This window comes from Alosa sapidissima, chromosome 9 (assembly GCF_018492685.1).
Source record: "Alosa sapidissima isolate fAloSap1 chromosome 9, fAloSap1.pri, whole genome shotgun sequence".
NCBI classification, from domain to species: Eukaryota; Metazoa; Chordata; class Actinopteri; order Clupeiformes; family Clupeidae; genus Alosa; species Alosa sapidissima.
The window spans coordinates 9,808,703-9,834,403 of NC_055965.1; the positions used below are offsets into that span (position 1 = coordinate 9,808,703).

At 42.1% G+C, this 25,701-nt stretch overlaps 2 protein-coding genes across 4 annotated transcripts in view; one reads left to right on the top strand and one right to left on the bottom strand.

Annotated features, from left to right (window-relative positions):
* Positions 1-5,939, bottom strand: part of nomo (nodal modulator) — a 36,227-nt gene extending 30,288 nt beyond the window's left edge. The window contains 7 exon segments of the mRNA XM_042102650.1: positions 610-695; positions 917-936; positions 1,276-1,426; positions 2,245-2,323; positions 2,325-2,394; positions 3,789-4,050; positions 5,770-5,939. Of these exon segments, the coding sequence (XP_041958584.1) occupies positions 610-695; positions 917-936; positions 1,276-1,426; positions 2,245-2,323; positions 2,325-2,394; positions 3,789-4,050; positions 5,770-5,788 (687 nt within the window). The 5' untranslated portion in view covers positions 5,789-5,939.
* A 44-nt stretch (positions 5,940-5,983) lies between these two features.
* LOC121718005 (transmembrane channel-like protein 5) lies at positions 5,984-25,174 on the top strand. Of its 3 annotated transcripts, XM_042102741.1 has the most exons (22): positions 5,989-6,063; positions 6,546-6,662; positions 8,126-8,263; positions 8,981-9,255; positions 11,740-11,856; positions 12,660-12,762; positions 13,515-13,596; positions 14,943-15,197; positions 15,947-16,095; positions 16,343-16,484; positions 16,795-16,944; positions 17,054-17,205; positions 17,771-17,849; positions 19,470-19,567; positions 20,188-20,283; positions 20,510-20,585; positions 21,725-21,858; positions 22,368-22,526; positions 22,959-23,037; positions 23,344-23,445; positions 23,634-23,679; positions 24,332-25,174. In XM_042102741.1, exons 3-22 carry the CDS (start codon positions 8,187-8,189, stop codon positions 24,628-24,630), a joined length of 2,670 nt encoding a protein of 889 aa, XP_041958675.1. In that variant the 5' UTR covers positions 5,989-6,063; positions 6,546-6,662; positions 8,126-8,186; the 3' UTR covers positions 24,631-25,174. The 3 variants fall into 3 exon arrangements, with proteins under 3 accessions (XP_041958676.1, XP_041958675.1, XP_041958674.1); XM_042102742.1 differs by lacking the exon at positions 6,546-6,662 and having other exon boundaries at positions 5,984-6,063; XM_042102740.1 differs by lacking the exon at positions 5,989-6,063 and having other exon boundaries at positions 6,198-6,662.
* Positions 25,175-25,701: the final 527 nt, after the last annotated feature.

The following is a 25,701-nucleotide window of genomic DNA, read 5'->3' on the forward strand; positions in this document are numbered from 1 at the left end:
GATGAACAACACGAGTATCCCCTTTGTTTAATTCAGTCAACAACACAGGCATGGGCAGAGGTAATGCATATTTTAAAACTAACACAGCTGTTTTGAACTGCGCTTTCATCTATGCTGGCCATTCAGTTCTGGGAACCTATTGCAAGCAGTCAATCATGTACACAACACCTAAACTAATAGACAGACTTAATTGTAACTTAACAACATTCTGCAATGGTGAAAAAACTATATACATTATTACGAAATACATTATTTTCATTATATTTCATTGTATTTCATTCATTATTTTCATACATTATTATTGAGAGTGAAAGGTGTTTATGTCTGTTTGTGTTGTGTTGTTGCAGTGTAGTGTGGTGTGTGTAGAACGTGTTTGTGTTGAGTTGTGTTGGCGTTGGTTGAAGAACGTGTTTGTGTAGAGTTGTGCTAGTGTTGGTTGAAGAGCATGTTGTGTCCAGTTGTGTTTTTTTTTTGTGCTTGTGTAGAGTTGTGCTGGCTGAAGAGCGTGGTTGTGTACAGTTGTGTTGGAGTTGTGCGGTGTGTGTAGAATGCGTTTGTGTAGAGTTGTGTTTGTATAGAGCTGTGTTGGTGTGGAGACGTGCTGCTCACCGTCCCTGAGAGCAGGTCCGTGATGTACTCGTGGAAAACCACCAGGCCTTGCCGGGATTTAGCAGGGTAAACGCTGCACTCACTTACTGCAACACAATTTCACATGGCAACACACACACACACACACACAGAGGGATACACACAGAGGGGATACACACACACACACAGAGGGACACACATACACACACAGAGGCGCACACACACACACACACACACACACACACACACACACAGAGGCGCACACACACACACACACACACACACACACACACACACACACAGCTTATTAGCACCAACACACACTAACATACAACAAGATGCATGCCACTGGTATGCTCGGCGTCAGACACACACAAAAAAACACATCTTGGCCGAACTAAAGTTATATTCTTATTTTTAGACCAGCAGATTTTTTTTTGTCATTTACTGAGCCCTTTTTGAAGATAAACAGATCATCAATTCATTAGCCTAGTGTCAAAAGTACCGTGTGACTGATCAAGACAATCAAGGGAAAACAGAACAAACAGAAAGGTCTGCTTACGCTTTGTCACATATGTGAAGTTAATTTAAGACTTTTAAAAGATATTTCAGTTTATATATATATATATATATATATTTCACAATGCTATTACGCGTAACTCCGTCAAACAGAACTCGTACTGTTACTGGCCATGGTAGGTGATGTTTCCTGAGGCTCTGGGCGCCACGATGATGGGGAAGATGACGAAGCCGAACATGAGCAGGAACATGACGAAGTTGAGCAGCACCAAGAAGCGGAGGAAGGAGAAGTACGACAGGATGCCTGTACCAAACATGCCTGGGGGGGGGGGGGGGGGGGGGGGGGGGGCTGATGTTAGCTGATAAAGCTGTCTATTTGCACTTTCTCACTTTTGCTATTTTTGCAATGCATTTTATTATTGCACAAGGCCAGAGAAAGAGAGAGAGAGATATATATATAGAGAGAGAGAGAGAGAGAGAGGAGAGAGAGAGGAGAGAGAGAGAGAGAGAGAGAGAGAGAGAGAAGAGAGAGAGAGAGGAGAGAGAGAGAGAAGAGATAATCATGGAAAAACAGAGCCTAGACAGAAATGACAGTCTATTTAGTCTATTCATCTTTAGCAACGCTGACTGTTGAGTATTTCTAACCACTGGCTTTTTGAGAAACACCAAGCCACAAACACCTTCCACGCCACGCCACTGTCAACTCCATACAGGGTGGTGCATCATTACTTGTATTGAAGTGTTAAAAATAGTACAACATGCTCAACTCCACAGAATAAATTGAATCCTGGGTGGCCGAATCCTCATCAAACTGAATATTGTACCTAAAAAAATAGGACAGCAATCCAAATTTCACTTTTTAAAATCACCACCAACTCATTACTTGGAGTGTTTTCCTATTTCAGATCATATTTACATATTAACTATTGGATGTCCCTCTCAGTCACTGAAATGACCCCAAATGTCAACGTAAGAATCCAGAATGCTGATCCCCTAGGAGACAAACTCCTAACTCTGGCTTCGCTTGTTAATGAATGGCCAGTCGTGTTGGGACAGGCCTGAGCTGTGAGGCGGGCCCGGAAGTGAGCGCGTTCGGTGGTGGTGAGAGATTGCGGCCGTGGTCGGGCCATAGCGCACCTTCAATCATGTGGATGTCGCCACGCCACAGCTCCAGGCTGCGGAGCCAGTCCATGCCGTCGTCCCGCAGGCGCCGAAGGGGAGCGCCGCATGCTCCGCTGCCATTGGCTCCAACCGTGCCGGCGCCGGTCCTGCTCCAGACGCAGGTCTCTGTCACACACACACACACACACACACGTTAACGCAGCAGTTATACACACACACAAAGACAAAAACACACACAGCAGTTAGATACACACACCAGGCAGAGTTTACCACATGCTCACACAAACTGCTGGTCGCTCGCACACACTGTGACGCCCACCTGGGTGCAAACCACGGCCCCATGGGTCTAGTGCAGTCAGTGCACGGACAGCACGGACAGTGCTAGGCCTGGGTGTCCTAGGCAGCCTAAGTGCCTTATTGGTTTCACCTGCACTTAGGGGTTGGGCTATAAAAGGGGCTTCCCTCTCTCTTTCAATTGGGCACTCTTTCCTTTCATATAGGCACTATTTGACTTCTTCCCTTCATGGACACGCTCTCTATCATTCTTCATCTCACTCTATTTTAATGATAATTTTCTTCCTTTGCAGCTAACATCCTGATACTGATCTACTAGACGCTCACCACATCCATACACGCACGACATTGCACCAACATACCCTAGACACATATTATTGACCTGATTTGATTGTACTTCTTTAAATAAATTATTATTCTTTACAACTGTTTCTTGTCCCTCATTATGTGATGGTGTGAACGAGCCCACGCCGTTACATACACCCACACAGACATACCACACCAGGCAGTTTATACCGATGCACACAGAAAGAGAGACAGAGAGAGAGAGAGAGAGAGAGAGAGAGAGAGACAGACAGACAGACACACACAAAAGGAGCAATCAAACATACCTACACATAATTAATCATGCGTAAACATGCCACAAAGCACACACACATGCACACTCTCTTTCTCTCATATACAAACATAGCACCACACCCAGCAACTATGCTCCAGTTCACTTCACACAGACCGTGGCAGGGGGTAGGGGGCTGGTGGTGTAGGAAAATGTAGCGAAACTGACAAATGCAAACTACTAGGTGAGGTGCAACTCCACGATGAAGTTAAGAACATGCTGCAACATCGAGCATAAGGGAATTGTTTTTGTCCCAACAACTGTTAGGGCGATGATGGCCATTTAACAGTCACTAGGCTAACTCTCCCACTAAATGTAATGAATCATAATGGTGCAGATTGCTCATGAAGCTGGCGCTATTGTGTTGCTCCACACACACTGCTGTGTGCTATGGTATGTGACTGAACACAGCCGTCACCCACAGACAACTTGCTTGTTTGCAGCATACGGAACCCTCAAGAACACTTGTGGTTAGTCATCAGTCAGTCAAGGGGCCTTCCTGTGAAAGTAGGCTATGTGGTTCTTCCTGGCTATATGTTTCCAAAGAACACCGCTCTTATTCTGTGATCAAAGGTCAAAAGTGAGATGTGGTCCGCCATGCTGGTGAAAAGCACCTTTAAATCTACAATACAGACAGTGGGACACTCACCGGTCCATTCGCTTGTCCCCCATGCTCTTCGGCTGCTCTCGGACCGGCCTCTGGAGAATGCCGGTCTTCTGCTTGTTGTCCGCTCGACCGGCCGTCCATCGGTTGGTCAGGGACCCAAACCGCTCGCGCAAGCTGCTGTTCCTCCTCTTGGTGCTGCCCGCAGCATTGGAGGGCTTCCGGCGGTAGAGCAGGGACTGGTAGCTGGGTAGCTGGTCCAGCAAAGGGTTGCTCGCTGGACCTCTGCCCCGATCGGGCAGGAACACTGGTGGTGAAAAAGAGGAAGAATCAAGTGTCATTGAACTAGCTGAGCGCCATGAAGCAGCAGATTGTGTCTGATAATGTGATGTGGACTCAAGACATAATGTTCCACTGCTGACTCGATTATTTTTTTTCTTTTGAAATAGGTTGAAGAGAGAACTGAAGGTTCAGGTTGAAGAGAGAAGTCATTTGCAAGAGAGTAGCCTCGTAAGAGCCCTACTTACTGCTTACTGTGTTGTTGTTCACTGTGCATGTCTGTTTACACACTGCCATTCTGTCATGTAGTGTGTAGGGCTAACAGTTTTGGGCAGTGAATAGTAGATTCACTACTGTAACGTACACTAAGGTGTTCTATTCTAATTTTGCTGTCTGTGTTCATCGCCATACTGAGTAGGAACAAGTTTAGGCAGTAAAAAGCACTGTTACACTGACTGAGGAGCTCTGGACAAGCACTGTCTATGACAGACCACAAAAACCAGGTTGGTTGACGAGACAATGTTGGCAAGCTTTGACGTTTCAGTTATTGCTTAACTGAAGCAGGGGTGGACAGTAACTAAGTACATTTACTTCATTACTGTACTTAAGTAGGATTTTCGAGTATTTGTACTCGAGTATTTTTTTTATTTTTGGAAACTTTTGAATGGCAAATACTCTACTCTTGACTCCACTATATTTGAAATATGAGCATGAAGTACTCGTTACTTGTAAGCACATTTGAAGTGATTCTTTAAATGAAATAATGCAATAGACCATATTGAAGACCCATTTTCCAATAGTTCAATTTGAACTTGGCTGTGGTAACGATAGTGACAGCAGATTCCTCATCAGAATATCCTCCATGATCATGGATTGGAATGAAATTGTACAATCACCTGTCATTCACCACCTAGCTAAAACTTTACATCATTAAATGGTAAATAAACTACTCATAATTGAGTTATCCTGTTTTGTATTCATTGGTGAAAATGTCATAATTTTTCCAAGTTGCAAACTTATGAAAGCTGGCAAAATTTTGATGCTGGATGCAAGGAACTAAAGGTCTGTTTAAGTCCTTGTGACCAACTGGGATGTACATCCTATTGTTGACGAAAAAAATTAAACATTACAACACATTGAAGAGGACAAAATACTTGTACTTTTGAATACTTAAGTATTTTTAACAGCATGTACTTCTGTACTTCAACTCAAGCAAAAAAAATACTTCACTACCTTCAAAACCTTCCTGTATTGGAGTATTATTTGACAAGGTGTTACTTTGACTAAAGGAATTGTGTACTTTGTCCACCTCTGAACTGAAGTCTAATAAAAAGTCAAACCAAAGCAAGTAGAAGCTAAAGTTATGACTGTTAGCTAGCGTACCAATCGGCCACCCAAATTATTTCAACATATCATGTTATAGCCTAAAAACTAAGATTAGTCACTGAATTGGGCCTGGAGCTTAACGCTAACTTTTAACGTAAACTTCAACGTTACCCGCTTTGTTATCAAGTTGTCAACGGATAACAGACATCGATTTCAATTAAATACGAACTTCTAACATTAGATAAGATTCCCTTTAACAGGGTATATTATATGCAGGCTAGTTAGGCTAAGCACGGACGTCTCTTTAACGTTGTTATCTTCCCAGCTCTGTATCCTGCTATTTTGTTAGCATAATTGATAAAGCGTCTCATCTCATCTCATCTGCCCGCTGACAACAAAAGTATCATCGATCAACTTTTACCTGCGTCAACGGAGTCCATTACAGCATTTCTGCGAAAAGACTACAATTTGAGAACTGTTACAAGTCTTTTTAGCTCCAAGAAGCAATTTGGTTAAAACTTGCAGCTTGTTTGAGTTCCAACAGTCTCCCCCTCCCGTAGTAGCCAGCTACCAAGTTTGCACTTCCTGGATTCGTCGAGGAGGCCGGGCAGCTAGCGCAGCAGCTTCTGATTTGACATCATAGATCTAGATCAAATGCGCTGCAAGCGGTGCGTACCCCTCAGGAAACAGTTTTATTCCACACGTTTTAATCCAGGTAGCCTACTGATCTATCAGATACATCTTGTTGCAAATAATGTAAATGTCTTGACGTGGGCATGTTTAGTGTTCCCAGCAACAGGCACGCACGCATGGTCGCCTAGAAAAAATGAATATTTGGTTATAGTTTAGGACTGCTATTTTTATTCAGTAACAGCATTTTAGTTTAGCTTGTACAATACGTTAAGATTGTGTTTGCTATAACCTCAATCATAAAATCAGCTGTCGACATTTTAATACTGGATTTCTGTGTCAACTCGTAATGCGTGTTAATAATTAGACTGAGTTTACCTTAATTGCCGCAGCCCTGTGAGGACTTTGTGAGTCGCATACATGGCTCAACACCATCCGTCGTTTGTTTTAACCAAACCATAGGTCAAGTTGATGGTTTTTATGGGAGGAGGAAATTTGTTATCAAAGACCGTTGTAAAAAAGACGCGCTGAAGTCTGACGACAGTACCCGTGACTTTACTTCTCCAGTTTATACCCAGAGGAGGAGACGGCGGGACTAGCGGTCTGCTCCAGGGACACGATAGCCTATAGGCTATTTCACCGAAATGAAATAGCGTTTGATTCATTTGTTGAAACTCAAACTCGGTGAGTAGGCGTATGCTGAGCATGCAGATATTCAATGTTTCTTGGATTTAGCGATGTAGCATAGTTTAATTCTCATGGGGCTTTTTAGACGAACTGGATAAGGCTATCACACAGCCTTATTTGGTGTATTGATTAGCCTATTAACTGTGATTATTGAGGTTTTATTTTAGCGTCAAATTCACTAGGCTAATGGCTGACTTTGTTTTAAAAAATCTCCTCGTCCGGACCTTAACTCCTGCGCATAGTGCTGCGAAGGACACTTGATCTGGCCTAATGAAATGCAAGCAACATCATCTGTCATTGAGCAAGCAGCCTGACTTGGGTCAGCAAAGGAAGTGATGAACTAGCCTATGCAGACAACGGCACAATTTGATTGTTTGTCTTTTCAGTCTGTACTAGCCTAAATAATGTATTAACATACAGGGGCTGTTGAAGCATTGAAAGATGAATTTAAATAGGCATAGCCTAGAGCAGTGTTTTTCAACCACTGTGCCGGGGCACACTAGTGTGCCGTGAGAGATCATCAGGTGTGCCGCAGAAAATTACCCAAATGTCACTCACTGGTCCAGAAAAGCAACTGTTGCATCAAAGAATTTATAACCACATGCTCTCATTGATTGTATGATTGCACTATCTGTGGTATGCAGGCATTGTCAGCGGGGGCCCCATATCCAGTATTCACAGAATCATCACATATCCAGTTCATAGCAACAGTTAAATTAGATATAGTCACCTACAAATGAAACAGAGGGCGCTTGTTTTATTGAGCAGGTCTTGCATAGAAGCCATAATAAGGCCATATCTGTGTATTATTTGAAATTTTAGGCTATGGTATGTTTATTTTTTCTTTGCACAGCTGTTAGTGTGCCATACGTGGGACATTTTAAGTGTCAAAAGTGTGCCATGGCACAAAAAAGGTTGAAAAAATATTGGCCTAGAGCACTGTTTAGTCATGTTGCACTTCTGTGAGAATCCTGCCTGTCTAGTTAAACGTTTTTCAGTAGTCTATCTAATTAAGCATATTTGAAATGACATAAGCCACCCTTAGGAGAGCAAATGTGATCTCTATCTTTAAGATGGCACCATTTGTACTTAATCAAAGTGAGAATAATATCTTTTATACCCGTAGGCTACTGAAGGGTAGAACTCTGCACAAATTGGCATGGAAACTGTAAACAAAAACATGAGAATGGCATTGAAGGCCCTTTTAGTGTTGAGATCAGCTTACCTCTCTGTTTGTGCTCATTGTACTTTGTATAAATTCTATGAAATATTTATTATCAGTTTGTCAATGAACTGCCCCACATTGTCTACCTTGAGAACTAGTATCAAATTCTATGATCACTTTATACCTGAGCCAAAAGCAAGATCAATGCTTTCTTCATGACATTTCACATCCATTTAAAAGAAGCCGAGTGTGTGAGTTTTGGGGTTGTATTTCAGCATTTTCCTTCCTTTTTTAGACATCAAAGAGTGAGGAGACATCATATCTGGAAGCACTCAACGGAACAGAAGTGCCAGCCAATGTCTCACTACTACAGCAACGAGGGGATCGGCAACCCTGCTTACTATGAGAGCGACACTTTGGAAGTAGACAGAGGGTTCGTATTACCTCATTGGCAGTGCTGACAATGTGTTGGCGTGTTTGGGAATGTAAAACTGTTCCATGGAGTTGTGCTTCCTTGTGTGGTGGCAAGGAAGGACAAAGCTAATGTAGTGGAAAGTCGAGTATTAACACGTCATCACATAATTTGGTGTTCTATATAATGTTACGTAATGTTAATTGTAGGCCTATAATGTTATATGATGTTAATGTGATGATAAGCTAATTGTTTTGTGATCACGCCCATATTTCCCTATTTCAGTTTTTTTTAACACCGCAAGAATGACAAAGCTGTCAGAGAAAATCAATTCTTGAGACTTTGTTTACACATTGGGTGTCCATATTCTTCAGTTACACGCGGGGGTCCATAATACTTTTGAATTATTATAATGAATTGTTATAGTTTAAAGAAATTGTACTGATCTACAGCAGTTGTCGGTTTCTACAGGTGTAAACAGATCTTTCCTCTTTTTAAAGGTTCATGCACAAGTAGAATTACATTTTACTCCATCACCTAATTTCTTTATGAAGAACCTTAAAGTTCGGCTTTAAAGGATCCCTGATTTTCTTCAACACACATCCTCCATTCCCCTCAGGATCCTGCTCCTTGTAGCTCATCGATATAACTATGCTTGTAGCTCACCTGTGATTAATAGGGCAGCGTAAACCCACTCCGCCTGTGCTAATTAGCTGTGTCTCTGGCGTCTGCTGTTAGGTTCTCCAGGGGCTTCCCCCACAGCAACCCCTATGACGCGGGCCAGGGCTCCTGGCACGTGATGGGGGCTGGGGTAGGGATGGGCGGCGGAGGCGGCCGGGGCCCCGCGGAGATGCTGCCAGCCTACAGCGCCGCCGCCGTGCCGACGCCCAGTGCCGGGGTCTCCCGGGGTGGCTGGAGGGAGAGCTGGAGAGACTCGGCGTCCGTACTGATAAGCCCCGTCCATCCTTCCAACCCTCCGACGGAGACCCCGAGATGGCAGCCGCAGCAGAGCTGTAAGTCTGACTACTACACACAGCAGGCCCGCAGGGGTTCAGATGGCACTCAGGTGTGTCTGTTTGCTTGTGGTGTGTGTGTGTGTGTGTAGGTGTAGGTGTGTGTGTGTCTGTTTGCTTGTGGTGTGTGTGTGTGTGTGTGCAGGTGTTGGAATTAAAGTGTTCTGTAACTCAAGAACCAACAATAGGTTCCGGTGCTGTTGTTGATGTCCATGTTAACATATTTGCTGTAGGGTTAGCAGCTTTCTAGTGAGCTAATGGAATTTAGAGGGAAGGTTGCCCTTTTCAATGGACCATTATGCGCGGAAGGCTCTTAAACCAGCTAATTTTTTCCGGTGGAGCGTCAGCTGTGTTGTAACGGAATATTCTGTTATATTCTGCTCCTTAGATGTTCACTCCGATACAGAATTATCTTGTTTGCCCAATAATAATTTTGACACACGCATAAATCCTTCTACATCGTTAAAGAGTGCTGATTCACTATTGCAGGTGCAACACCAAACCGGGTCCGTGTAGACACTAATTACATTAACAGTAGCGGTGGATACAACACACCTGGCTCCACTGGAAATAAATGAACTGGCTTAAGATCCTTCCGTGCATATGGTAAAGTGGCTACCTGTTAGGCACTGGGACGTGATTGGCCATTTGTAAACATATTAGGCAACAATTAACAGCCTGTGCTCTGTTTAGTATAATGCAATGGATGTGTAGTAAAATATATGAAGAGCTCTTTTCCAACACGCTATATCCACCATTTAAATGCATTTTCATAAATCTTTTTTTTTTCCAAGTAATTTCAGAACTGGAACTGTAATTGGGTTATCAAAAGTGTATTTATAGCGTTTTGGAAAAGAGCTCTTTGTATGTTCTCTTGACAATTTTCAACAGATAAGAATAGCATTTACTTATTTTTTAATTGATGACATTTATGACTAATTAATGACATTATGATGACTAATAATTAGAGTTTCCGCTGAAGGTTTACTTACCATTTGGTAAACATCAGAGTATGACTATGACCCAGGATCACCCTTGGCAATGTTTACCAAGGGTTTGCTATCACTCAGGTGGATATGAGTGAAATGGGTTTTTCCCGTCCAGAATGTAAGAGTTGTTTCCTTATGTGCATGGTGGGAAAAAGTCTAAAGTGCCTTTGGCTGTACCACAGAGCACATATCAACTAGAGAATGTAATTCCAGGGAATTACGAGTACATGAAAATGCAAAAATGGCTGCTGAATGAAATATTGTTGAATATTGTCTAAAATATAATCTAAGTAAAAAGATAGAGGTCAGATAGAGAAAAAAGCTGGTGGGGAGTCATAATTGATGACAACTGACAGTTGGAACGGCCGAACAGTTAAATAGTTGAGTAGTTTAAATAGTTAAATTATTTTATAGCGAATTATTGTATTGAGGACTTATTTTGAAGTTGAAGTTGAGGACCGAGGAAACAGTTGGTGGGAGTTGTAGTTGATGACGACTGACAGTTGGAATGGCTGAACAGTTAAATAGTTGGACAGTAAAAATGGTTAGGTTATTTAATAGGATATTATTGTACTGAGTACTTTTATTTTGAAACAGTTGTAGGCAGAGGAAACAGTTGGCAGGAGTCATAGTTGATGGCAACTGACAGTTTGAAAGGCTGAACAGTTAAATAGTTGGATAGTTAAAATGGTTAAATTATTTAAAATGGAATTATTGTAGTGAGGAGTTTTATTTTTAAACAGTTGTGGTCAGAGGAAACAGTTGACGGGAGTCAAAGTTGATGACTGACTGTTGCTAGAGTAGTTATGGTGGTTGCTAGGCTGTTGCTAGGGTACTTGAAGTCGTTGCTAGGTTGTTGCTAGGGTGTCCATGGTGGCTACTATCAGAAATAAAGGAGTTACTACAGTGGTTACATTCCACACCTGTCCTAAGTAAGACCTACGTAACGCAGTTTGAATGAAGTTTCTACATTAAACGGTTGAAGCCGCATTAAACGCGGAAAAAGTGTTAGAAGAAGAATAATATTAAGAAGAAATCGGATAACAGTAGATTGCATTTTCATGCACTCTAATGAGAATGTGATACAAAAAATAATCTACAATGATAAAGACTTTGTCACTCCACCAAAAACAGCCAGAAGGAAAATGCTTCGTCTCACAGTGGGTTCACATCAAGACATTAGTGTTGTTTAGTGTTAGCATTGCTCAGGGAAAAGAAGAAGTCATGAATGAGTTGTGTGTTTCCGTGTTCCTCTTGACCCAGTCAGAAGGTCCTAATGTGGGACATGGCTCAACTCAGGCAGTATCTTCATCTCAAGCTAAGATTTCCGATAGAAGGCCTGACATTTTAACATGCTAAAAAAACTACATCCACACCCTGGTTGCTGCTGTCCTTATATTTGTTTGCTCAGAGGCTCCAGAATATTCCACAGCAGAATTCTTTGTCTGACATATTCTGCTCTGACTGTTTACTTTTCCATGTGCCATATTTGCAGACACCGTTTCAATGCGTCTCCTAGGATCAAGAAGGATGAGTTTGTTCCCAGGGGGGGCAGCCGCTCTGGACAGGTTGGGCCTGACTGAGGAGGACATTCAAGATGAGATGGAGAACGGTAAAAAACTGACCTGCAGGCTGGACTCTTTGGCTTACTAGATTAAATGGTCTAGTCTGTTTGGAAGAGGCTGGTCTAATTACATTCAAAACGCATGTCTGGGTGGAAAGGTTATGTCAAGAGTATGTCATAATATTTTTGGTAATATCAGTGTTAAATAGATTTAATATGAATCACATTTTGAGCAGAAATTGTTTAAGGAAGTTTAATTGATGTGTTTTTACTGGATGAAATCCTTATTTTGAAGTGGATCTCATAATGCTTACGAAAGGGTAGCTTCTCTATGTTGTGTCTTTGTTAAAAGCCTTTTACAGCATTGTATAATTTCTTCGAAGCTGATCTTTCTGGCTGTATGATAACATAATGACCAAGACCTTGACGTGAACAGAGAGTACCTTGAGAGGCCCCACGGACATAGTCTACTATATGTGGTGGGACCAGTGAACTGTATGAAATGAAATTGAAAAGCCTACTGAAATATAAAATTCATTTTATGAACTGTATTAAATAATTGTTTTTAAAGTATTTTTGCATGGATTCTACTTTTTAAATATATGTATATTTTAAAATGTCACGTACCCCCTGAAGTGCCTTCACGTACCCCCAGGGGTACGCGTACACCCATTTGAGAACCACTGGTTTAAGCCATATAAGCTGTTTTCCAGGAACCAATACACCTGACGTGAACCTATTGTTGTGTTTTTCTAAAACATTAATGAATCCAACCAGGCGGGTTAAGCGGTGTCGAATGTTTAATGACAACCCCCCCCCCCCCCCCCCCCCCCCCCATCCCTCCCTTGCAGAGGAACAGGACCTGGTGAAGAACCTGGTTGCCATGTCGACCAAGGACAGCGACACGGCCATTCGTGGACTCCCAATGAGCTTCAGTGAAAAGAAATACATACGGTAAGCTAACCGGATGGGACCACTCTGCCACTGACCAAAGGTCTGTGTGCTCCGCTGTTATTGCCCTGAGTCAACTATTAAGCCTGGCTGTAAAAGAGAGACACTCTTGCCCACAGCCTGTGTGTGAGGTAATGAGAGTGGCGGAATGTAATAAAGGTTTCCAGCCGGTATTTGTTTATGCAACTGAAGTCACGTCATTTACCGTCAGAGAAGCAGGAAATATGATAAACACCAGGCTAAAGAGTAGGTCATGTGAACTTATCTTGAACTTAACATGTCCTGTGTGATTACCCAACATTAATGCTGTAATGCGTATGAAAAAGATGTGGTTTTCATCTTTCCTTGAATTACACTGGAATCCTAAAAGCTCAGCTGTTGTGATGGTGTGATAGTAATTCCAAATATAGACAGGAGAGATGTTAAATTCACACAGCAGCCAATCTACAGTATGATAGTCTTATGAATGTGATAATGTAGTGTTATGTGTTGTAGTGGGGGTTTCTTAAGTGTTATCAATTGTCTTGAGGTCATATGAGTTTTGTTGACTAGAATAGACAGGACCTATGCTTTTATATTCTAGACTTAAGCCCATATGTATCCTAAACCCTGAAAGACTGTTAAGAGTTTTTACTTAAACCTTTCTGCATTTTGTTAACCTACATGTTGAATGGTTTTGGCAGTTTAGTTGCATGTGATTCATTTAACTGGATTTTCAGCGTAAACAAGTGCATCAATGCTATTTACTTCCCCAGGAGTCAGGTTCTGGCACACAGATCAACCAAGCAAAAGCACCAATTCACATGCTGTGCTGATTGCTCTGGTCAGATTTCAATGGTAAGAGCACTTACAGCTGTATCACTCAACTCCCTTTCCTTCAATCAGCATGCATATTGTAAAACCACCAATTACCAATCATTTTGTTCGAAAATTCTAAAACAACTACCGGTATGTTTTTTAATACTTCATAAAAACATTTGATATATGAACCTTACAGTTTTCAGTAGCCATAGGTGTGTAGATTTGAACAAAATCTAGTTTGGTTCTTACCGGGGCTTTTACTGCCTGAAATATCCGATTTTGTTTACCACGCTCGGAGTTTAGTGCTGGGCTGGTGGGTGCCTATTTCCAACCTTTCTCACGGCACATCACAACGGTTAGACCGCAAATCAAAATTCCACTGGAGCTCCAAGCGGATTTGTACATGCAGCCTTACAACACTGTTTACAGCTCTTTGAGTCACGGTAAAATTTAATTTTTGGTACATAGCTAATTTAGATACACCAATGGTGTGGGTCCTTGCGTTTCTTTAGGAATCCGCCGTCTTGGTTTGTATAGAAATTAATATTAAGTGACACATACACGTAAGAGGTCAGAAATACGGGACGGTTGGTAATAGGTGACGTTCCTATATTATAGAGTGTCTAGTGACTATTTTACCATTAGTTGCTTAAGAATGTGTGCAGGAATGGAATACTAACTAACATACACTAAGTCTAACAGAGTATTTTGTCTTGTTGTTTTTTTTTTTGGCTATATTACTCAATTTGAAACACCGTTTTGGTACTTAATTAGACAGCACATATAGCAGCCATGTAAGTGAAAGTCATATTATTTTGGAGAGGCATCCTCTGTGTGACCCTCAACATCTGATACAGAGAAACTGAGATATAAGTTCCAGCTGTTCAACTAGTTACAGTAACCACTTGCTGTAAGTCACTTAGGATAAAAGTGCCTGCTAAATGAATACCGGTATACAGTATGTAAATAGAATAGAACAAGGAACATACAAAAGTCATGTGTTTGATAGAACATGAAAACAGTAAAAACAAGGCACTCTAAGAGCAAAGCTACACCAGGCGCGTAACTGTGTTCCATTGCGTCTGCTGCAACAATTACCTTCCACTATAATCAATGGACGTAGCTATACCAGACATGATAGTGGCGCGTACATTCTGAAAAAATAGACCATTTGTCTAAAATGGATTTTACGTGTCGCGAACGGAACGCTTTAGTTACGCGCCTGGTGTAGCTTCCCTGTAAGTCCTTAAAAGAGTGGAAGTTGAAAAAGTGAATGTTGAACTGGATGCCTTTTGATATGTTTAGTATGTTTTTTTGCGTCATCTCTGTGTCAGTAACTCTAGTCTGTATTAAGGTTTTTCACTGATGGCTGCCTGTCTCAGTTTGTCAGGAGGTTGCGGGCAGGCTCGGGCTCCGTCCGGCAGGCCCTGGCCCTGTGGCAGGGCTTCATGAAGGAGGTCAGCGGAAAGTTCGGCTCCGGCGTCCTCTCCTACTTCCTGTTCCTCAAGTGGCTCCTGATGTTCAATGTCTTCTCCTTCCTGGTGAACTTCGGCTTCATCACTATCCCTCAGCTGGTGTCCGGAGACGCCTTCACCAACACGGCCAAGTTCAACGGACTGGAGCTTCTCACAGGGATGGTGGGTTTCGCACACGGCACTGTGTTGCGTCCTGGTTTTATTCCTTCAGGTCACTGGAGAAATCATTCAGCGTTAAATGTGAAGTCTGTGATTCTGGTCCAACACATATTTTCAGTTTCTCCTCCTGGTTCACTTGCTGTCCATCCTGTGCTTAAAAACACTGCAAAGCCCTGTCTCTGCAAACTGGAAGGAGTGGCTCAGTTATTGGATTTTGGGCTCAAATGTAAACAACCTTTTGCTAGAATTGTGGACACTTCCTTTAAGCTTTATGCATATTTGAGATTAGAGATATTGATGAAGTTGTAGTTGAACGCTGTCTTTCATGGGCAGACATGACTTGGCAGCAAGGCAACAAGGGTATGTGTTTGTCCCAAACAAGGAGATTCTTAATTGGAAGGTTAAGAGAGATTCTTAAAAGGTCTAAAGGTCATGGAATGCTTTATCCGTTGAGCAGTTTCGGGGAGTTCCGCGAATTACATTAATTGCGCACATTTTCAAATTACCAACAGAAAATATAGATCGCATAGATAGATAGTGACACTTTATTGATCCTGGGAGGAATTTAGGATAGCATAACATGTACCAAAGATATGAACAGATTAAATATCCTGAGGGGATTGCCCATGATATTTGACTGGCGTATTGTACATTCTTCAAGCATTATGCATATTATTGAATATTCTTATGTGTTTGTTTTTTATCATCAGGCATGTTTGTAGGTTCTAATGTGTGATTTAAATCTTTCACAGGGTTTTTTTAACAACACAATAATGTTTTACGGTGGCTACAGTGGCGATGTAGTGGGACAACCCCCCAATGCCATATACAACATGCAGCTCGCCTACCTTCTCACCATCGCTGTGTACATGGTGCTGTGTGGTGGTTCTCTAATATACAGGTCAGCATATCAGCCATTTTCTGTACCTCAACTATTCACATTTAGGACATTTCACACACACAGCCTCAGCTGTGAGCAAGTTTCATTCCGTTTTTGTAGAGCATTGAACTTTGGTTAATGTTTTAAGGTAACTTCCATGGTAGTTTGGTTCAAGTTCGATGTCTTGAAGGCTGTTAAGGTGCAGACTGGTGCATTAGGTTTAGAGGTCAGAAATAAAGTTATAATTGTGTCTTGGTTGTCCCTGCAGTATGGCAACTTCGTTCAAAAGCAACTTTGTGCTGGAGGGAGCCTCCGGCGGGGCCTGGACCCTTCTCTGCAGCTGGGACTTCAGAGTGGTCAACGAGAGAGCCGTGCGCCAGCGAAAAGCCAACCTCGCCGTCCAGCTCAAGGTGGGTAGGCGTAACAAATACTCCTGAAATCACGTTTTTTTTTTTTTTTTTTTAAAACATGTTTATGTGTCCTCACAACTAAATTATTGTAATGGACTGAGAAAAAAACCTCAGGAAGACCTCTTTGATGTACTTTAATGACCTAACCGTAGACAAACAAGAAACAAAAACAAACTAGTACTGGTATCTTTTTTGAAGTGTGTGCATGACTTAGCCTTTCTGTGTTGCTTCAGTAAGGAAAGCTTTTCTCAGTTCAAGTTCCTCAGTAACCCCTCTCAACTTCCGCGCCTTCTCTTTTGGACAACCACAGGAGTCTCTCTCAGAAAAGGCCCAGCAGGACCAGCTGTCCTCCTCTGAGAAGCTCAAGCGCGTTGGGGTCCACTTGGCCATCTGGCTGCTGGCCACAGGGCTGGCCATCGGGGCCTGTGCCGCCATCTACTTCCTGTCTGCATATGAGCAGGTAGCCTACCGTTCATCTCACGGGGCCCAAAGCTGTGGTGTGTGGCAGATACACTAATGTTAAATATTTCCCCTATTGAAGAGAATTGGTGTTGTTTTTTCTGCAACAGAAACAAATCGTCAAAGGCTCGGACGCCGCAACCCTGCTGGTGCCTTTTGTGGTGTCTCTGGTCAACCTTGTCGTACCTTTGATTTACTCGCTCTTCAACAAGATCGAGCATTTCTCTAATCCACGCATGCAAGTCTACGCGGTCATCATAAGGTTCGAACTGACCATTCCACTCTCTAAATATCACAGTTTATTTTTTAGTGGGGCAGCCGTGGCCCACTGGTTAGCACTCTGGACTTGTAACCGGAGGGTTGCCGGTTCGAGCCCCGACCAGTGGCCACGGCTGAAGTGCCCTTGAGCAAGGCACCTAACCCCTCACTGCTCCCCGAACGCCGCCGTTGAAGCAGGCAGCTCACTGCGCCGGGATTAGTGTGTGCTTCACCTCACTGTGTGTACACTGTTTGCTGTTTGTGTTTCACTAATTCACCGATTGGGTTAAATGCAGAGACCAAATTTCCCTCACGGGATCAAAAAAGTATATATACTTATACTTATACTTATTTGATTTATAATTATTTTGCCCACAGTATGTTTTTATTTTGCATTGTTTTCTGTGTATGCAAAAGGTACATTGTGAATATGTTTGTAGAATAAATCAATCAATCAAATGGATTCATTCAGAAATAAAAGCTAAATTAGAATGAAACTTAAAGCTGTAAATGTGTCCTATGAGATGGCACGTAAGCTGTCATTCATGGCAGGTCTGATCTTCCCACAGAAATGTCTTCCTGAAGATGTCCATCCTGGGTATCCTCTGTTACTACTGGATGAATAATGTTGCACACAAACCAGACACGGTAACCACTCAACCTAATGGTGCGTTCGTGTCATCTGGGAATATTAGGGACCGTCCCCTGAGATTGCATTGTTTTTCTGACGGCGAACGTTCATCTGCTCTGCCTCGAATGTGTGAAAAATGTGGACACCACATGGAGGGTTAAAACATACGATGACTAATCTTGAATAAACTGTATTTGCTTAGGAAATGCAGCTTTTAACTCATTGAATGCCAAGCTGTTTTCGGAAGCTTTGTCCTAGAGTACCAGCAATCTAGACCATTGTTGATAATTTTTGTACAGCCACAGCATATTCTGTGTTATAGCTATGACAATGGCTCGTTTAAAAGGTGAGACTTTAAGCTCTCAGTGGGTGCAAACCGTGTATTTCTACACGCCTCTGTTCCTGAGAAATCCTAAGCTAAACAGTGGCTAGTTTTCATCAAAATCGCTGTTTTTTTTCTAGAAATGGAGATATAACGTCTTTCATGAAATATTAAGTGTTGCATGTAAACTTTCCGGGAAGTGATCAGCGAGACCTGGCGAGACTGGCACCTAGTGATAGGGTGCATTCAGGGCACTTCGGAATGACAAGGACCGCCCCCATGGCTACTTTGTTTTTCCGACAGCAAGTGTTCATTTGCTTTGCCGTCGGAATGTGTGACAAACACGGATGCCACAACAAAGGTTAAAACATACACTCACTAATCCTAAACAAACAACTGTATTTGCTTAAAATATAGTGTAAGACGCTCGTGAAAGAAAGATATGCAGCTTTTAAGTGACAAAAACGGCAAATTCCCAAGTTCACATTAAAACTGTTGGACATGAAAGGCCACATGGACTACAAATGAACTACAACGTGACGACAAAAGTGATGACAAGCCCCTAACTGGGCAACTCTGTTAGCAAAATCTAGCCCCAGTTTCCGACCTCTGACTCACACATTACGTGACGTGAATGACGTGGAATGATGATGTTTTCACTCGGAGAAAGGTTTTTCCGAAGCCCATGAACGCTAGAATAGACCCACGAAAATGGCATGGTTTTGAGATGACGTGCATGCGTCACTGATTCGACCCAAAGCGGCAACCAAGTTATGATAAAATGTCCAGATAAAATGTCCAGACTGTGCGTTTTCATGAGTTTTCGATTGTCATATATTTCATTTCCATTCATCACAGAGTTCCCAAAATCACATATAAGGTGTGTTAGAGTGTCTAGTTTCGTAATATAAAAAAAAGCTAAAAACGTAATATTACGTTTTTGGCACTCACTCGCACTTATTATAATAATAGCATGGGAAGGAAAAACGTAATATTACGTTTTTGGCACTCAATGAGTTAAGTGACAAAAATGGCAAATTCCCAAGTTTACATCAAAATTTTTGGACATGAAAGTCCACATTGACTACAAATGAACTACAATGTGACGACAAAAGTGACAACAAGCCCACAACTGGGCAACTCAGTTAGCAAACTCTTCCCCCAGTTTCCCACCAGTTATTTCCACATGAGATGACGTTCACAATGACATCTACACGGGGAAAATGAACCCACCACAATACTGCTATAAACGATTGACCAATCGCTTCATCAGTGAAGATCGTCTTTCTTCACACCCGTTATTTCTCTCCCGTAGTGTTGGGAGTCCTCTGTAGGCCAGTCTCTCTACCGACTGGTGGTGGTCGACTTCTTCTTCCTGTTGTTGGGATCCTTCTTTGGGGAATTTCTGAGCAAGTGAGTATGGCCTTTTATTTTAGTTTTCATTTCATTTTCATTTGCTTTTAACTGTGACATTATGTTTTCCAATGTGACATTATCTGTGCTGCATTCTGTGTATGAAAGGTGCTATACAAATTATTATTATTATTATTATTATTATTATTATTATTAACAGTGACAATCTTCTATTGACATTATCTGTACCTTTTCACAGAAAACAATGATTTAACTGCTTCATTGAAATTGATAAACCAATGAATGTTTTTCATCTATTAAAATAATATCATTACCACTCTAGACCCTTGGTGCTTACTGAACAGGACTGTAGAATCATCAAGGCACAATGACTCACTTCAGCTGACTGAACCCAAAGGAAGAAGCAGAGTGCACAAATAACTTGAGAACATTGAAACCCATTAAACCCTGTAAGACCCATGAAATTCTGTGTGTGTGCTCCGGTTCTCCCAAGTCTGTGTGCTCCGGTTCTCCCAAGTCTGTGTGCTCCGGTTCTCCCAAGTCTGTGCTCCGATTCTCCCAAGTCTGTGCTCCGGTTCTTCCTTTTGGGTTCTGTCATCATAAGTGGCTCATCGTGCTTTAATGTTTTTTTCATCTGTCAATGTTCTTTTGTACTGCAGTGTTATTGGCACAACGTGTGTGCCAAGCCTTGGGGTTCCTGAGTTTGACATTGCTCGGAATGTTCTAGACCTCATCTACTCTCAGACGCTTGCATGGTATGACAGTTTTACCACTGAGTTACCTCATAAGTACAGTGCAACCAGAGAGTGAAAACGTTCTGGTTGCACTGTACACTAAAAAAAGTTTAATAAGTGGATAAATGAATTGATACACTGTGATCTCCAGGAGGAAATGGTCTTTTAGCCTGTGTCATGTGGCTAATGTGCAACACCTAAAGGTTAATTCATTTGTTAAGATTGAACTTGTCTGTTTCCTCCACAGGATTTCTCTCTATTTCTCACCCCTGCTGACAGTCATACAGATCTTTAAATTCTTCATTCTCTTTTACGTCAAAAAGGTAATCCCCATGTACAGACTGATAAAATGATGGCAAGGGAAAGCATGAAAAGCTAGTAAGGATTCACCAATTAATCGTCACCAACACAGGTGGTGGTTAGTAAGACTGACTGAAAAGGCAGTGATGCTGAAAGCGCCCGAGATGGTTTAGAGCTCCCTCTAGTGGTCCATTTTTTGGTCTCAAATGAAATAGAAAAAAATGGTTGTGTCATAATATTTCTCAATGTGGTAACACCAGCTGACTAGGACCGGCTACTGGTCAATCAACCATGTGTTCTGGGGTCTATTTATACAGGTGGAAATCTGTGTCCACTTCCAGGTGTATAGCCAGAGTGTAAAAAAAGTGCGTCATTCACCACGGTTCAGTAATCCAGCCCAGATTACACTGAGCCACCACTGATCCGTCTTCCTCATCTGGCCACCGTTATGCTGTGGGAGAGATGATATAATAATATCATCAGGCTGACTTATCGTGGCCGCAAATACGGTCTGAATCGATTAGGAATGCAATCACAAAACCGCAGTTGTCCCTGCGCCCACTGAGTCAACAACACTGGTTTCAAGGACATTGTGCGCGTGTGATAATAAATCCTCAGACAATGAAGCAAGGTTTGGACTGATAAGACAGTCGGGGTCTTATTTGCAGTCTTGCAAAACGTTAGCCAGACATGCAATACAGAGGACAACCTTAATGTTAGTGTCTGGACTCTGAAGCCACCATATTCCACCTTTCTTATATGTGTCAGTTCACTTCTTTTTTGAGATCAACCTGCCAGGGACCACAGATGACAATTAGCTTGAAAAGCTACATCTGGCGCATTTACATGCCTTATGTAAATGGGCATGTTGGTGAATGTACACTGTCTATTTCAAATAAATACACAGAAACATAAACATGTATCCTGTGTATGGAGTCTGGTGCTGCCACATAGCCATTAATGAGCAATTCAACACCCCTACATTTACTGTCTTTGGATGGAAACATGACTTTTGGATGGCATTGGATGGAAACGTCACACATTTGCTAAATGTCTCTATCGCTAAATGGATGTTATTTGTCACTTATCTATGTCACTAAATTGATGAACTGATTTGGCGTAGTCTTGTTGTTTATACCTGCTCCGAATCCTCTCTGCCCAGGTGAGCCTGATGCACAACTGCCAGCCCCCGCGGAAGTCGGGCAGGGCTGCCCAGATGCAGACCATCTTCATCGCTCTCCTCTTCCTCCCCTCCTACGTTGGGGCGCTGTCTGTGGTTGCCTACACTGTCTGGAGGTAGTTCTACTCTTCGACTGGTCTCTGTCCTTACACAGGTGTCATGGTGGTGGTGGTGGTTGTTGTGCTCTGTTTTCTCTGCAGGACATTTTTTTTTTTGTTTAAAAAGAAATACCGCTGACAAACCAAAGCAGTGCCATTATATTTAGTGTTGTAGTGATGCAGCTCAGTAGTGCTTTCATCTTCTGCGTTCATTGAGGATTTGTACATACATTGTATCATCGTTCCAGTGATTGTACTGAGAACGCTGCGCAGTAACAAGATGCCATAAAATACCCAGACTTTGCAAATGTTCTGACTTGATATCAGCTGTAGAGCATAATAGATTCTTTAAACATTCTGTCTTGTTTTTTTTGTTGTTGTTGTTGTTTTTGCTTGACTTTGACCATCACACCTCAGTACCTTACGATGCTGGATAAGGTAGGAGTTCTCCAAGGAGAGCATCCCCAGCTCACCTTGCTAACCTACTGACACACTTACTCATGGAGGCGCGTTGTCTTTCTGGTCAGTTTGAAACCCTCCGCCTCATGCGGGCCTTTCCGCGGCCTGCGGAACCCGTTTGCCGTGGTGGAGAAGTGGATGGCAGTCGAGCAGGACTGGGTGGTGTGGATCTACGAGCAAGTGATCCGCAGCGAACTCTTCTTCTTCCTCATCAGCCTCATCGTCCTGTACGTCACTGCACTCTGTGTGTGTGTGTGTGTGTGTGTGTGTGTGTGTGAGAGAGTGAAAGATAGACATTTGCCCAACCATGTGTACAGTATGTGTGTAATCATGCTGAGAGAGAGAGAGAGAGAATATATAGTGTGTGTGGGGGGGGGGGGGGCCTTAAAGACATCACACCACATGTTACATGTGCACACACATCCAGTCGATTACTATGAGCACAGCTGCACACTCAGAGGAATATTGAAGCATCAAATTGTATATAATGTTCAGTGCTTAAGGTGGATTCATTTACAGTACAATACTAACCTTATCAAGAATATGACATTAAACTGTAAAGTTAATAATTGAACCTTATAATTAAACATTGTTTTTTGTTATCCACTGGCTATAAAAACAGAGTTAATGGTGCATATGTGTGCCGTTCCTCTTGACAGAGTGCTGACATACTTCTTTTGGCAACTGAAAGAGGGTCGTAGACTACTCATCATCCAGCTCCGACAGCGGATCGCCAATGTGAGTTACAGTACTATCACTTTTTTATTGAACTCAAGGCTGGTTTTCTATCAAACCCTTCCATACACGGATGATCTAGAGATCAGTGAATTGATTTATTAGGGCCTGAGCAGCGGAGGGGCGAAGCCCTGTGGTTTCTGTAAGGATTATTATTATTATTGTTTAGCAGGTTTTTTTTTATCACTTTTATTTTTATGTATATTCTGTATTTGTTAATTATAAATAGTATAATAGTAGTCAATAGCAGTTACACAAATACAGTTGTTGGTGAATATGAGCTGAGTAGGGTACCCCTTTGTGTTTTAGGAAGGGAAGGATAAAGCATTCCTGCTTGAAAAATTACAAAAGCTTCAGAAATCAAACAGATCTTCAGCGGGTAAACCAAAAACAAGGATGAATAACCAGAGGGTTGGTGTTCTCAGCTATTCCTGTCTTGAAGAATTTCTTCCATTTATCTGTAAATGATATCTATTGTCCGAGTGTTCTATGTTTTACATATAAGTCAACATGCAAAACATTTCATTTCTAGCGTTCATATACATTGAATGAAGTGTTGGTATATATTTAACTCTATGAACAATGTCAACCTCTTCCAGAATGTCAGCAACAGGCAGTGGTATGCAGAGCCTGGTCATGAGGAGGGTGAGTAGCCTATCAATCAAGCAAGCAATCAATCAGTCGATTGGTCAATCAATTATGCAAAAGTGATAATTAGTAGACAATAACTATTGTTCTCAGCAGAAATTTGCTTCCCTTCAAGGTTGGATTGTTCCTCATTGTTTTAATTGTGAGAGTGCAATAGATCACCAAAATATTATTATTTTTTAATACCTGTTTTTAGTCAACTTTACCAAAGGTGCCAATAATTCTGGAGGGTACAAAGGTTTCTATTCAGAGGGCCTTGATGACTAGAAAGATTTGCTTAGAATTTTGCATGGCATTCTTGACTCAAACAATGCCAATCATATTTTGGTTATCTTTTATGGGCTAGGAAGGTCTGGCATGCATCTGGCACAGACCCGCTGAATTGTGCTTAGTTTTAGGTTTGAATGCAGTGACTGAAGTAATTATGACCTGACTCGCACGCAGATGATCCAAGCTGAAGCTCAGTATTTTTGAAAGCTGTCATTAAAGTCACCAATAATGTCCTATTTACATTGTAAAGGTCGACAGTTGTGATGATCACTGACAGAATATGGCATGTGCATGACAACCTTATGTCCCTCTTCTAATGGATCTCTCAGATAAAGCCTTGTTCCCCAGATAACTGACCCCCTCCACCTTATCTTTCCAGCATTGCCTGACAGTCGACCCCCCATATCCGAGAGTGGTTTCGGTGGTATGAGAGCCGCAGTACCTGGCAGTCGACCCCCCATGTCCGAGAGTGGTTTCGGTGTGTCCGAGAGTGGTTTCGGTGGTATGAGAGCCGCAGTGCCTGACATGGGCCTCAATGGTCTGAGGGCTGCAGTGCCTCAGAGTGGCCCCCCTGCTCAGCTCAGGGCAGATCCCGCCTCCTCGACCCCCAGCGGCCTCATCCAGGCCATGCTGGCCAGACAGCAGGCGGAACAGGACGACGACGACTATGACTACTGAATGAAGCGAAGCGTCAACAACACCGCCTGACCTCCAGTTTAAGGCCGGATCTTTTCAAATCCGTGCTTAAGAGACGCCATATGCAGCGTGCACCTCATTATGGCTTATGGGATTATGGGTGGTGGAGCGTTGTGGATTTTCCCACAATGAGGAACAGCGAATGCTACCTTGCAAAGAACAAAATGATAATCAAGCAAGGCAATTCAGATCAAATGTTCAATGAAAAAGTGGCAGCTTTCCTAACAGGGCCTAGCCTAGACTATCTGTTGTTGCACTATAAACACTTTACTGTTTCACTTCACATTTTACCATCCTGCATAGTTCCTGCTGAGGCTCTATGACCAGATTCAAAAATAAATACCTTACATAAATTTGAGTCAGGTTCACGTTAGAATTGTTAGAATTTAAGATCGTAGTGGAACTGTGAAAGAGTGAATCAGAACCAGCATTTTTTTTGTTGTATATTATTACATGAAGAATCTATGCAAACACTGGACACACTGAGAAGAATTATTGTAATAAGTAAATTATTGATTATTGAGTATTTTGTTGTTGTTTATTGTTGGGGGGTTTTGTATGCCGCCCTTTCAGTGTAACTGCGTGCAAAATATTATGACCTCTGCAGGTTTGTGCATGTGAACACTTCAAGCAAGTGTTGGAAGCAGGAAGCCTGATATGCTAAAACATGAAAATGCAGGACCCAAATTCAAAACACACTAGTTCCTATCAGACATTTGAATAATAATAATAAAAAATACAGTGGCACCATCACATTAAGGGAGCAGTCCTTTAATCATGATAAAATAATGATTAAAATCATGAAAGGTATGAGCTCAGGTGCCAATCAAATACACCTCACCATTCAATGCTGCTGATTTCCTCGAATAAGGTATAGTTCACTGCTGCACTCAATAGGGGCAGACAGCCAAAGGCATGTTGGGAGAATTTTGCCCAGTATCCTTGAGAAGGCTAAGTGAATAAGTACAAGGTCGTCAGTTCAACATTGTATATTTATCATTTTTATTTTCATTTGACAAATAAATAATCATTTTAGAAACTAAAGCAGAACAA

Excerpts from the sequence above, each read along its gene's own strand:
- LOC121718005 (XM_042102742.1), top strand. The coding sequence starts at position 8,187 with ATGTCTCACTACTACAGCAACGAGGGGATCGGCAACCCTGCTTACTAT. Across the intron at positions 16,096-16,342 it reads GGTGGTTCTCTAATATACAG|TATGGCAACTTCGTTCAAAA; the intron begins GTCAGCATATCA and ends TTGTCCCTGCAG. Across the intron at positions 23,446-23,633 it reads CAAGGATGAATAACCAGAGG|AATGTCAGCAACAGGCAGTG; the intron begins GTTGGTGTTCTC and ends AACCTCTTCCAG.